General features: G+C 42.6%; 1 protein-coding gene across 1 annotated transcript in view; it reads left to right on the forward strand.

The window, feature by feature from the left end:
• LOC144820278 (uncharacterized) overlaps nt 1-13,635 on the forward strand; it is a 988,894-nt gene that overhangs the window by 76,558 nt on the left and 898,701 nt on the right. The window contains exon 2 of the mRNA XM_078677866.1: nt 8,348-8,458. Coding sequence (XP_078533992.1) covers nt 8,348-8,458 — 111 coding nt within the window. The remainder of the gene's footprint in view (nt 1-8,347; nt 8,459-13,635) is intronic.

Raw genomic sequence — 13,635 nt, forward strand, 5'->3', positions numbered from 1 at the left:
TCGGATTTCATCCGCCCGATTCAAATATCACTTTTTAATATTCTATACACGGTCATCAAATTCCTAAAACCCAGGTTTCATCAAACTTTTAAAATACACTTCCTTCTGATACCTTAATATGTCGGACTGATAAAGACAAAATGCTCAGTTTCCACCACCTGGGGGGCAGAACAGAAAACCCATCTCATTCTCCATCACAAGGGTAACGTTTCCATTTAGCTGTGAAGGAGCAGGTTGGCATGGTCCCTATATGAAAGTGAATATTTAAAGACTTCACGGGGGGTTCAATCTCATCCATGAACGCCTACAGATGGTAATTTACTTTCCTCACCGTAAAAAAATCTAGTGAGAACTAGCCCTAGGAAGAATAGAATTAAGTTGTCTATGCGGTGCCAATAGGCACCTTTTAACTCTGACTTGGTGCGTAAGATGGCGTCTGCAGGGGAGGACCAGAGGTTCTCGTACCCAATCTGACTCAGACTTGTTTTCATAATCCGAATACAGTCCATTTTATATGCCACAGGCTGTCCTCGAATATCTTCTAGGGCCCTAGAAAATGTCCTACTCTGGGACCACGCCAATGCAACAGCAGATTTAACCCAGCTATGTTGTGGATGCATCCAAGTCCATATCCTAACCTTAAAGGGGCAAGCAGGGTACTGGTTTGTAGAATGTTTAAGCTCTTAGTAAACGAGTTTTCTATTCCCTCTAAGGATCTAGTACATGGGTACTCACATTTTCCCCGGGGCTGCAAAGTTTGATCTTTGGTGTGACCAAGGGCTGCTGTGATGCCAGTGGGGGAGGGCGTGTGAAGTTAGTGTAGGGGAAGGGAATTATGTATATCTATAGGTCCAACTCCATTGCGCAATGTGAAACCAGAAAATCTGCGATTAATCGCGCCTTCTCCACTTGACCAAATTGTGTGACCTGGGGAAAATGCGTTCTTTCAATTGCCCTACTTTTTCCTCATTATCACATACAAGAGGACCTCGAAATGCAGGACTGCAGGATGTGTGCTGCACAAAACCATCTCTTGTCCTTGGATGTAATCACTAATGGCCTTGTCAGAGTGGGGGGTAGGGGGAGAGGGGGAGAGGGCCGAAGCATGAACGTTTCAGAGTTACTGCTATAATTTCATTTACTACGGTGAAATGGTTTTACAGGTCCATGAAATACACTTTTTGAAAATACGATCGGATTTGTACATATATGCTGTCTTTAAAAGTTGTGTTCCTAAAGTTAAGGGCCTAGATGCTTTCTTTTGTTTAACTGCAATTAACCTTTAAATAAGTGCCTGCTGTATAGTTAAAAAAAAATTGTTAGTGCTGAGTGGAATAAACCGAAGCTGAATGCTGCTGCTCTGGGGGCCGCATGCAGCCCCTGGGCCATACTTTGATTGTCACTGGTCTAGTATCTTGAAGGGTCTGTCATTTATACATTTCAAGGACTGGAGATCCTGGATGAAAAAGCCACGTTTGGCCCTTAAAATGCCCCCACAGTGTTGCTCTAGTTTGAGCCTACGCATCTGAACAGAAGTTGACCAATCAAAGCGTTCTGAGCGAGTAACCCCCAGATAATTAAAGACCTGGACTCTCTCCAGTTCTACACAGCTGAGAGTTTGGTTAGAGTGGGATGTTGGGCAGGGTTTAAACATGTATTTTGTCTTTCTGAGGTTAATCTCCACCCCACACTGCCTTCAGAAGGACCAGAAGCAATCCACAAATTTCTGGATCCTCGTAGGGGATTTAGAAGACAAAAGGTTACTATCTGCAACCAGTAGGGCTGGGATCCTGACCCAGCAAGACACGGGGCATCATCATTTCTTGAGCCGAGATACCGAACCATCATTTATATAGTAGAAAGAGGGTTGTGGACAACACAGCCCGTCCTCACTCCCCTATTTACCAGGATAGGTCTGTTAACTTGTTCTGGGCCTGCATCTGATCTGGGCATAATGTAGTGTAATGGACTTTTTTAAAAGGCTGGCCAAGAGTGGGGCTAGGGCCTGTTTGAGAAGTGAACTTTGTTCCCCAGGGATTCCTTTGCAAACATTTGCTAGCCAGGCAAAGATTGGTTCTCTGATCCATGCCTGTTACGTTTGCTGCTGGAGATGGGTCTTCAGTCTGGACATTAGATTTTTCACCTTTCATATCTGTATGGTAGACCGATGCCTGATATTATTTACCAGTTACAGAGATACTCTGGCCTTTAGGCTAGTAGAGGTGTGGGATGTCGTTTGTCCTAAAGTACCCGGGGCCATAATCTATTAACTCCAAATATTCTGATATTACCTGCAAAAATATGTACCCCTTCCCCTAGCTTGAGTCCCATGACTTCGGGTGATGTTGCCTCATACCTGTCCCTCCATACCAAGATTGTTTCTTAGAATATAGATCGCTTAGTGTCTTAACCTTCGTGCCCCAACTGGGGCTAGTTTATAGATGTTTGATATCTACTTATTCCAAGAGGCTTGGTCACTTTTCGTGTAAAAACAGTGCAGGGTTTGCAATTTTCTCCATGGACCCTACCACCTCAGGGAAGGGTAAGACTCTGGGTGCGTTGGGCTGTCCATTTGGATCAAGATCACAATCTGCATGTCTAAGGAGAGTGATATGGGTAGTGCAGATATAGTCTTTCCATCTGGTGGAGCATACTACCTATGTGTATTGTAGGCATGGGTCAAAGGCACAGAGCTAAAAGTAATTCATTTCATTGGTACTCATATGGCAGACCTAAATGCGGATTCTTTGAAAATAGTGGCAGGTTCTAACTGTATATTAGAGCCACTGTCTGTCTCTTATGAGGATTCCATGGGTGATGTGGGTAAATCCTGGGTTGTTCCTGGTCTTCTAGTTCCCCCCCCCCCCCCCCCCCCCCAAAAAAAAGGTGGTCTGCTGTTGTGCTACAGCTTAATGTGTTCACTTAGTTATTGCATCTGGGCATGCAAAGGGAGAACCAAATCTGACACGGAGGAGAGTCGTACATACCGCTGTTCAGTGTTATAGCTTTATTGGTTATATCCTGCTGGCTATTGGGCTGTAGCATATCTTGGTAGGCCTGGTTGCAGTCACCCGGCAAGATGGTGATCATAATGCTCTGTGGCTCACCTTGGGAGCCCTGGACAGCACCCTCCTGAACACCTTATGAGCCTCTGGACAGAAGGTTGGTCCCAACCAATAATCTGCAGAAGTTTATGTGGAGTTTTCTGGTAGGATCAGAGGAATCCTTGGAAGTGTGAGGTGATGTCCACTGGTTTGAATGTTGTAGTTGCTAATGTGTCCACTGACCATATAGACTCCATGATGAGTGCAATTCACAACTTTGTTCGTCTCTAAGGAATTTAATCCTGGTAGAATCCAAGTATATTTCTGAGATCCAAAGAGGCCCCCTGGTATACCCAATATTGTCTAGCAGCCAGACGTGTCCTCTAGATCCATTTAAGTAATGTCTAGAGTTGCCATCCGGGCAGCCAGGTCACTCTACAAAGACACCATTCTTAGTGCTAAAAGATTCTGGGAACACACCAAATGGAACTCCATGTTAAATGCTATTAAAGGCAAGGATTACTGTTACAACCTACATGCTAGAAGTCTGGTTAAGATTTTAGAATTTGTATTCCATATAGATATCTGACGTTGGGATGCTACACCAGAAGGATCTTTGTGGGGTTTTAGCAACGTGAGGGTGGAGGGGAGAGAACTAGAATTGAAAACTGTATCTTACCAGTGTGGTTCCCAGCAGTTGGGCTAATACAGTATAAAATCCTACAGGTAGTAGTCAGTTTCCCATGCTTTCCCTTTGGGTAACTTAGTATGGAAGCAATCTCTTGTTGAGATATCTGGGTACTAAGGTGAGATGAGTCTCTGGGTAAATTTGACTTAACTGTAGAGAGGCAGTAAAGTTATATATGGCCGATTAGAGGGGCATCACTGGGGCTCTGGAAAGTGTTCTATAATAGTCATGAAAGGCGTTACTAATGACAGATTGTGTACAGGTAATTTCCCCTGGCAGTACTGTTACGGGGAATCCAACAGGGAGAGGAGTGACTGTCTGCACCAGTAGCGGACTGGGCGTATAGCCTTTATTAGGTATTCGTGCTCACGAAGTTGAGTAGTCACGGCATGCATTGCATCAAAATATGTAGCTCTAGCCTTTTGTAAGTCACCTGTCTTATCCGGCGAGCTTAAGATATCAAGCCGTAAATTCAGGAGTACCATATACCGTGCCTTTTACTAATACAAACCGGCTTTCAGTGTCCCTTTTTTAGCTCCTATTTTAAAAGGGACTCCTGCCCTAATCCACATGGGTGCTCTTTTTAAACCGAAAAGCCTGTGCCATAAACCTGACCAACTTTTTGTCTGCAATTTAGTGACCTCCAACCCAACTAAGTGAGTCTCGTGTATAAAGGCAATCTGGGTGTGTTATCGCTGCATAAAGTTTATTTACAACAAGGGGTGGTGATGGACAGAGTCTCTGAATTAAGCAGAGTACTCTTACCCAGTCAAGAGATCAGGGCTAGATCCAACACAGTTTTTTAGCTCATTGCCCCATCCCAGTTTCAGAACCTGGCTGTATGCAAATTAGTCTGTCCCTGGCCCAGTGCATCATGGGAACAGGGCAGACCAGACTACAAAAGCCAATTCTTACACTGGGAAGGAAACAAGCTTCCGGGGACCGGTTTCTGGCATTTCAGCCGTCTTCGGCCCGGCTTGCTTGAATCCTGATGGTGCACTGAGCAAGGGACTCACATCTGAGTATACCCTTCCACGCTTAGGGTGGACAAAATTATTTACAACAAGGGGTGGTGATGGACAGAGTCTCTGAATTAAGCAGAGTACTCTTACCCAGTCAAGAGATCAGGGCTAGATCCAACACCGTTTTTTAGCTCATTGCACCATCCCAGTTTCAGAACCTGGCTGTATGCAGATTAGTCTGTCCCTGGCCCAGTGCATCATGGGAACAGGGCAGACCAGACTACAAAAGCCAATTCTTACACTGGGAAGGAAACAAGCTTCCGGGGACCGGTTTCTGGCATTTCAGCCGTCTTCGGCCCGGCTTGCTTGAATCCTGATGGTGCAATGAGCAAGGGACTCACATCTGAGATAAATAACGGTGATGGATCTTTGGACTGGGTAAGAGTGGTCTGCTTAATTCAGACACTCTGTTCATCACCACCCCCTTTTCTGAATAGTTTTTGGCCACTATAGGTGTGGCAGGGTATACTCAGACATGAGTCCCTTTCTCACTGCTCCATCAGGATTCAAGCAAGCCGGGCCGAAGAGGCTGAAATGCCAGAAACCGGTCCCCGGTAGCTTGTCTCCTTTCTGGTGAAGAATTGGCTTGGTAGTTTGGTCTGCCCTGTTCCCATGATGCACTGGGCCAGGGATAGACTAATTTGCATATAGCCAGGTTCTGAGCTGGGATGGGGCAGTGAGATAAATAACGGTGATGGATCAAGCCCTGATCTTTGGACTGGGTAAGAGTGGTCTGCTTAATTCAGACACTCTGTTCATCACCACCCCCTTTTCTGAAGCATAAAGTTTATAGCACTTATGTAGTGAGGTCGGCCCCATAATGTTCCATGTGGTTGTGACGAGTAGTGCATAGCAAATGAGCTAGTAATGAACTCTACGTGGAGGTGCTAAGGACGACAAAAAGCAGATATAAAGCCATGGTGGCGGCACCTTTGAGGGGGGGTTAGACTTGGAGCTTGGTTCCTCATATAATTGATCATCCCCGATGCATTAGACTCTAAGGAAAGCAAATTTGGTGTTGCCAAGAGTTCCTGTAGGTAGGCTACTACTGGCTCCCACTGCTTCCTTTGACTTTGCTCTCGAGTAGATCCTTGATGTTTCGCAGCTCTGTAGTGCGCCCTCATTATGGTTGATCTGGTCCAACCTGTGAGTTGACTGGGAGGGAGAATACGATGTACTGATAGTGACATGGTCAAAAGTTTTAATCCCACCTCATGCTGCTGTAGACTGCATAAAGAATTTGGATTGTTGCTGATCGGAAACTTAGCTTCACTGGAAACAAAGCAAATTTCAGGCCCAAACCTGGGAGTTCCTTTTTGACCTGAATGAAGGATGCTCTTTGCCACTGGATCACCAGTGTGTAATCTGGGGAAAAGCCTCACTTTTTTTTTTATTTTTTAGATGAATCCCTATTCTCAGTCTGCCATCAGTATGGCACCCTGGTCTTGGTAATTCAGAACCCTCGTCACCATGGGTGTAGGTGGTGCTCCCAGATGTCCCTCGTCACCATGGGTGTAGGTGGTGCTCCCAGATGTGGCTGTTCCACTGGTACTCCCTGTGCATGCTCGATCAGTGAGGTGATAGAGAAGCAGGATCATGGACTGTTTCCTCCAAGTCTCCGGGAATACAGTAGGGTCCTCTCCTGTTCCCTCTGGCAGACCCACAATGCAGACATAGCAGTGAGCACACCCCCTCAGTGTCCTCCAATTTATTTTTGACAATACACAGCCGTTCCAATAGCAATTTTGTCTTTAGTAAGATTGGTCGTACAGGGGCAGAGTTACTCACTAGCTTTAGAGTTGGTAGTTATCCTTAGTTAACGTTTTTGAAGCAAAATGTGGTTTGTTATCTGAATCTGCGATCACTGCCAGAATGTCTAATTTGTCCAGGACGTTGTCTGTCAGTCTATTTTAATTAATTTTTTTTATCACTTATATTTAGGTGACCGTTTCACTGTCAAGCCAGATCTAAATATTGTGAGATTAGTACAGCCCTGAGCATCCGATACTGCTCTCAAACACATCTGCTCTCAGACGTTTACATTTAATAATGGAATGGAAGGGTTGCTGGGACTGCAATTCCTATGGCTGACCTAAAGTGCTGCTGCCAGAGAGACATACACTGTAGATTATGTAGATATCTAAGCACTTCAATAGCATTACAATGTCAGGTGTGTGGGTGCCCCTGAAAGTTCAAGCCAATGCAGCTGGATAAATTAACAAAATTATCAGCCATCTGGAATGCGAACACATTTTGTTAAAGCACAAGCCTACCCAATCAAAATCTGTGCTTCTGGCTACCATAATGTGTCTAACTGAGGCTCCTCTGTATTGATACTTAATTGTCCGGCAACAGTTGTGCTGTCAAGCCAAACCATAATGTCCACATTGCATACTTAGTTGCTCTTAACTGTATAGCATGGCATATTGGTTTATTTAGGCTTTGAAGAATTGTCACACATTCCTGAAAGTAGTTTCTTAAATTTTAAGATTAAATCATTTTAGATCAATGGATTGCTGTCCTCTTTAATTTTTCAGAGGAATTGGCAGATAGTGTTTCAAAACACTCCAGTAGTTAAGTATGTATTTTAACAAAAGTCCATGGGTCTCACACTACTCCACCCACCAGCGGGTATACCCCAGGAGCATCACGTTAAATGCAGTTCTTCAAAGCGAGTTCGCTTGTCGTAGAATTCGAAGTGTACAAGCAACGTTGCAGCACCAACTCTGGACACCGGTGTTTCAGGATTATTTTCCTTCATCAGCAGAGTATAGGTAGTGTTCAGGGGTTTGCTGTGCAGGCTGCCAAATATTATCAGGTCTGGTACCACTCACGGCGCGTAGGTGCTGCAACTTTGCTTGTACACTTCGAATTCTACGACAAGCGCACTCGCTTTGAAGAACTGCATTTTCCGTGATGCTCCTGGGGTATACCCGCTGGTGGGTGGAGTAGTGTGCGACCCATGGACTTTCAAGTATGTATTTTATCCGACACTTGGTAAATGTGTATTTTTTGTTTGTTTGCTTGCTTATTAACAAGTAATGGCCTCCTAGAAATCAATTGAAAAATTGACAAGGCCATATTTTGTATGTAATTTAATGACTAAAAACAAATCTGAGTCACAAATGTACATTTAGCTATTGGGCAAAAATTCTTCATAACTATAAACCTCAATTGAGCACAAGCCTTACTTTTTTTATTTTTCATTTTAGTTTTTTAGTCCGCGTTCTATCAAAGCTCAAGTAATTTGCAAACCTTTTCCCTGCAATCCCCAACATGTCAGTTGAAGTCTATTCAGCCTAGGTATAATGTATGATTAAACGCGGAGGCAATAACTAGGTACTGTCCCACTTGTCCAAGGGCTAGTACAAGAGCAGATGGTGTCCGGTGGGGGCAGAATCTTCAGCACTTAGAGGGTTAAATTGCATATGGTAATTCTTCAGACTTGTTCATGAGCCCTTATAAAATATTATTTGATCATTCTGTAGTAGAACACTGTCAGTTAGATTTTCTCTGAAGTAATACGACAAAGTACCAACCACATCACCTATTTCCAGTGTGTCATTATTCACCTTATTTTCTCTTCTTTGCAGCTCAGTTTTGTAATGCAACTGACCAGGCTACATGTGGAGACAAATGTGTTCCTTTTGCATGGCTCTGCAATGGAGAAATAGATTGTCCTGATGAAACAGACGAGCAGTGTGGTGAGTTCCGTGCAGAAATCAATGTTTGTCAACAGCTATAGAAGTAAATCTAACTACATTCCTGGGAGTTCTGTAATGTTTTTTTACTGCTGCATTCCTCGACTAATTCCGAAACTGGAGCTTGGAACACGTCCAAAGCGATTATGAATTTTTAAATAAGCTTTGTAATTTTTTTTTATTTGTTACAATTTTATTTTCAAGGGTAAAGTACTGAGGGTGAAACTAGCATTGGTACTTTATCTTAAGGTAACTTGTGTTAACCTATAGTAAAACATCAGCTAGTTTGGAGTGATGGTCAAATGTCATTACTAATACCAGTGTATAAAATGTATCCTGTGCAGGGCACCCTGAACATCTTTACCAGCGATTACAATAAACTGACCCTCAGTCATCTATACTACTATTATAAAGAGAGAAAAGAAACATTTTGGCAAGGTAAACTCGGGAACCACAGCGCCAATCCACACACCCAATACATTGTTGGAATCCTCAGGGTGTGAGGATATAAAACGTAAATTAAAAACAAAGTAGTCCCCTAAAACTAGCGCCGGCCGTGACGTAGTGCTGACCGCGACCTAAACGTGCGTCATGACAGGCGGGGAGGAGCGGTGACGAGCGGCGAGGAGTGGCGGTGAAGACCTGAGCGCGGGGAGGAGCGGTGGCTCCGGTAAGGCAAAGGCAGGAGGCGGTGGGCGGTCTGGGCAATGTCGGGGCGGGAGGGGGCCCGGGCGGGAGTGCACAGAAGCCTAAAAGAGGAGTGGCGGAGGCTCAGGTAAGGCAAAGGCGAGGCGGGCGGGAGGCGGTCTGGGCAATGTCGGGGCGGGTGGGGGCACGGGCGAGAGTGCACAGAAGCCTAAAATGCTGCCCCGGGCAACGCCGGGGCGGGCTGCTAGTTATTTACATAAAGGTTTGGGTGCATTTAAGGCCATCTACTTTACCAGTTAGTCTTGTTTGGCATATTTTTATTATCCAGTAATTGTGGTAAACTAACATTTACTGTATGGAATTAGCGTGCATTAAATAAGTCTAAATCTTATACTCCAGGAATATCGCATTTTACATCTTTACCTCCATTTTCATTATTTGGTTTTTCTGACTTTAAGATTCTATGACCAAGCGAAACTGTTCTGCCCTTTCCTACACCATAAAATTGTTGCGTATTCAGCTTTCCAGGATGGCTGGTATGTTGGTGCAGGTAATGCACCAGTAGATTGGAAATCATTTTTTTCAGATCTTTATTTGGTTTAAACATGAAAAAAAGGGTACGCTGGGGGACAAATGGGGAACTATCACAAAATATACCAATTGAGCATGGAGTCCGGCAAGGCTGTGTGCTGGCCCAACGCTATTTTCATTATAGGTGAATGATATTCCTTCACCTAAACTGTATTAATGATTCCCCTAAATTGAATGGTGAAAAGGTTCCTGTTACTCTTTGCAGATGACACCATACTGATTTCCCAAACTCCCAGAGGACTTCAGGCGCTTCTGAACTCGTTTAAGTCGTATTGTGACAAAAAGGGGTTGGAAATAAATGTAAAAAAGACAAAATATATGGCACTGAATCCGCACAAATCACAGACAATGAACTTGACATTGAATGGTCCGAAGTTAGAAGCTGTACAGAGCTTTCTATTTGAGAGTTTCTATTGACTCCAAATTCACATGGAAAACCCAAATAGAAAAGAGCAAACTGATGCTGTCCCAGAATATAATTCCAACTATAAAAAAACATGGTGGGAGTACGAGTAAATCAGTAACACCCGCCTTGCAATTATTTAAATTTAAAGCACAGTCTGCTGCTCTATATGGGGCAGAAATTTGGGGGCCTTTGTCAAAAAATTTATTCTCAACCATTGAGAATAAATTCCTGACAAATTTGGTGAAGATGCCGCAAGGTACCCCCTTAATTCCATTGATGTTGGATTTGAATGTCAAGCGTACAGACCATCATGCAATATTACGGCCTTTATCTTACTGGGTAAGGTTATGGTGTACCTCAGAACTTGAAGATTACAGGAACAATTTAAAGGAAATAATGATTCTGGATGTGACAAATGCTAACTCTTGGCTCCAGCACGTTTGTCATTGGTTCAAAAAAATTGGCCTGTAACAGTTCTGGGAAAAACCGGAGAAAATGCCCAAGAATGCAAAAAAAAATACTTAAGTCTACGTTTTGGGGCTATTTTGCGAATAGCCTGGTAAACGGGGATATTGGTGGGTCTTTATCTAAAATGTTTTTGTCTTTTAAGGATAGCCCCCTGTTTGAGATTTTTCTTGATGAGAGTGAACCACCATTAGCCAAGACTTTATTCATGAAATTCAGGTACGGCAATCTCCTGTATAATACTACACTGACTAGATGGGCTATGAAGGGCAATACGGAATGAAGAGCCCTTATGTCAAGCGATTTCTGTACTTTGTGCGATTGGAGTGTTAAGGAAAATGACCAGCATGTCTTTTTTTCTGTCCTTTCTATGCGCAAGCCAGGAGGAAATGGATGAAACCCCTATGTAACCTCCTTGGTGTAAGAACTTACCGGGAGGCCATGAGAATAATTAAGTCCGATACTAGTAGAACCATTGGGTTTTATATCAGTAGATTCCTTCTTTCCATTTATTTTATCCGCAAAAAATGTCTAACTGTTTTTTAAGAATGCATTATGTAAACTGTACTTATGTCTTTTACTATTTTTATGAAGCTCATATCCATCCTTGAATGTATTTATTTTGTGGTTTCAGTGTAAATTGTAATGAACTAATGGGGATTACCCTTTTTCTTTTATATTATCGTACTGTTATATTCATGTATCTTTTATGGCTCTAAAGTGCTGAAATAAAGATGAGTTGAATTGAAAAACATTTATTTTCATAGGAAATATTAGGTTTCTTACTAAATAATAAATCATTGACAAGATGAGCATTTTAATTGTGTAAGAGCTCAGAATGAATAGTGGTTTTAACATGATCAGGTCGCATATGAGAACTTGAACTGCATTTGACGTAAGTTCTTTTTAAAATTTAAATGAGGCCTCCAATTCACTTGCACATTTTGTACATTGCCCATTTGAACTCTATTTGTGCAGTCGGAGTTAAAATGTGTCCTTCAGCATTATGTAAAATAGTCTTAATTCCTACCGTTTCAATGTCTTGTTCTCCCTCCATCTTGAAGTGTATTATTTGTGCAGTTAATGTCCTGGAGGGAGCGAGCAGAGGTCAACTGAATCTTTACAAGGCCGCTCTCTTGGCTAACTGACTGTTTCTAGTTTTAAATATGTTTTTGTTTACCATTTCTATGTGGAATACAAAATTATTCGATAGTATTAGTGCAAAAGCAATTTCCTTATGTGTTTGTTTTTTCCACGGCATATTGTGGTGTATAATTTGTTTCACACTACCTGGCGTGTAATTTCTCGGTTTTAAAAACTAAACATGCTGTTTCTGGGATGTGTGCAAGATTTTCCGTGGACTCCTGTCGCGCATGTCCTAGGAGAGACTGTTCAACTTTAAACCAATAGAATCCTGTCAATTATCTTTGCATTCTTTATGAAGTAGAGTCCACCTTATTCTGACGCCGTATTTACAATATTTTGCCAGTTTCCTTGTGTTTATTTTTTCTACCAGACTTCATGTCGGTCTTCTTACTGTTGCTTTATTTACATTGTGCTAGACTGTATCCTGTATTTGCTAATTAATTAGAATAGAGCATGAGCCATAAACTAATTCCCATGTATTTGCATTTTGTCAATTTGCATTTTGATATGTACCAACTATTTTCGCCTTCTGGACTGATTATAAATTTTAATGTGCCAGCTTGGTCTGACTTTGACCCATGTATGCTGTAAATGATTTGTCTTGGTTAACTCGTTATTCCAAGGCCATAGTCATTTGGGACTCACAAGGACCCCGTTTTCAAAAACGACCACTTAGGAATAATTTAGTGTCAACAGATTTTTTTAGAAAAAAGTAGGGACAATGGTATTTGCCAAGAAAGCTAGAGATTGGACATATCGCCAAATCAAGAATTGTCCATTGGAAGGCTAAGTTGTAACACCAATCCCCCAAAACTGCCATACCAGAGACTGAAAGGCATTTCGAGATCACCCATTGTGACTGCAATCCACCAAAGACTGAATTTAATGCAAGGCAATCATACATTTCTGCAGATCACATTTTAGTATTTCAAAGAAATATCTTCCAAACTGCCGCTTGTGCAATTGGGTACTCGTTGGTTATTTGTACTCAATGAGGACTAGGAGGCATTCCACAAACCATACGTAACACTTGTACATAACCTTCCCTGAGACATTTTGTGTGACTTGGTTTCAAGTTGAAACAAACTTGCATCCCAATCCTCATGTGGTATAGGTTTTCCTAAAATAGTTTGCTAAATAAATTGCTGCAATCTCTTCCCCAAATTTACACACGTTGTACAACCAGGCCACCACGGAGGGAGCCATTGCAGCCTTCCAGTGAATCACAATTTTGCACTTTGCGAAGACCAGGATTATAAATTAAAGAAGTACTTAGTCTTCTGGACAGCTTGCCAAACAAACAAGGCTCAAGGGCTAGCCTCAGATTTGTACCCACCAGTTCACTGAGCATTGTAAATAACTGAGTCCAGTACTGAGCTATTGCTGCTCGCTCCCAAACCATATAGAAGCAGTCAGTAATGCTAGATCTTTGACAGTGATCAGTGACAGGGAAAGTTCTAGCCAATTTATCCATGGCCAGTAAGTCTAATGCAAGTAAAGTTCCTGTGTGTCTGAGCTGTTGGGTTCTACTAACTTGGTATATTCTAATATTTGGGACCATCCGCGTTACCTTATTTCCACAAGAATAGTATGTCGTTGCTTTATCCTATTAAGGCTTGAGTAAGTCTAGGATACGTGCGGACTACAGTTCATAAACCGCCTCCCTACCAAACTCATGACTACGCAAGAAAGAATTTTCTTGGTGGCTGAAATGACCCCTTATTCCAAGTTTCTTTTCCTCCATTACCATGGCATGAATGTAAAGCTAGCCAAGTCCATGTCTACTTGTATCTCATCCAAGAAAGGCCGGTCACCCCTTGTATACAAATCTCCCAACATATTGTGGATTTAATATTGCCTCTTCTTGACCCAAGAGGCAACGGGGGTAGTTTAGGGGAGTATGGCATTTTAAGGCCCAAACTCT

Source organism: Lissotriton helveticus, chromosome 2_1 (assembly GCF_964261635.1).
Source record: "Lissotriton helveticus chromosome 2_1, aLisHel1.1, whole genome shotgun sequence".
Taxonomy (NCBI): Eukaryota; Metazoa; Chordata; class Amphibia; order Caudata; family Salamandridae; genus Lissotriton; species Lissotriton helveticus.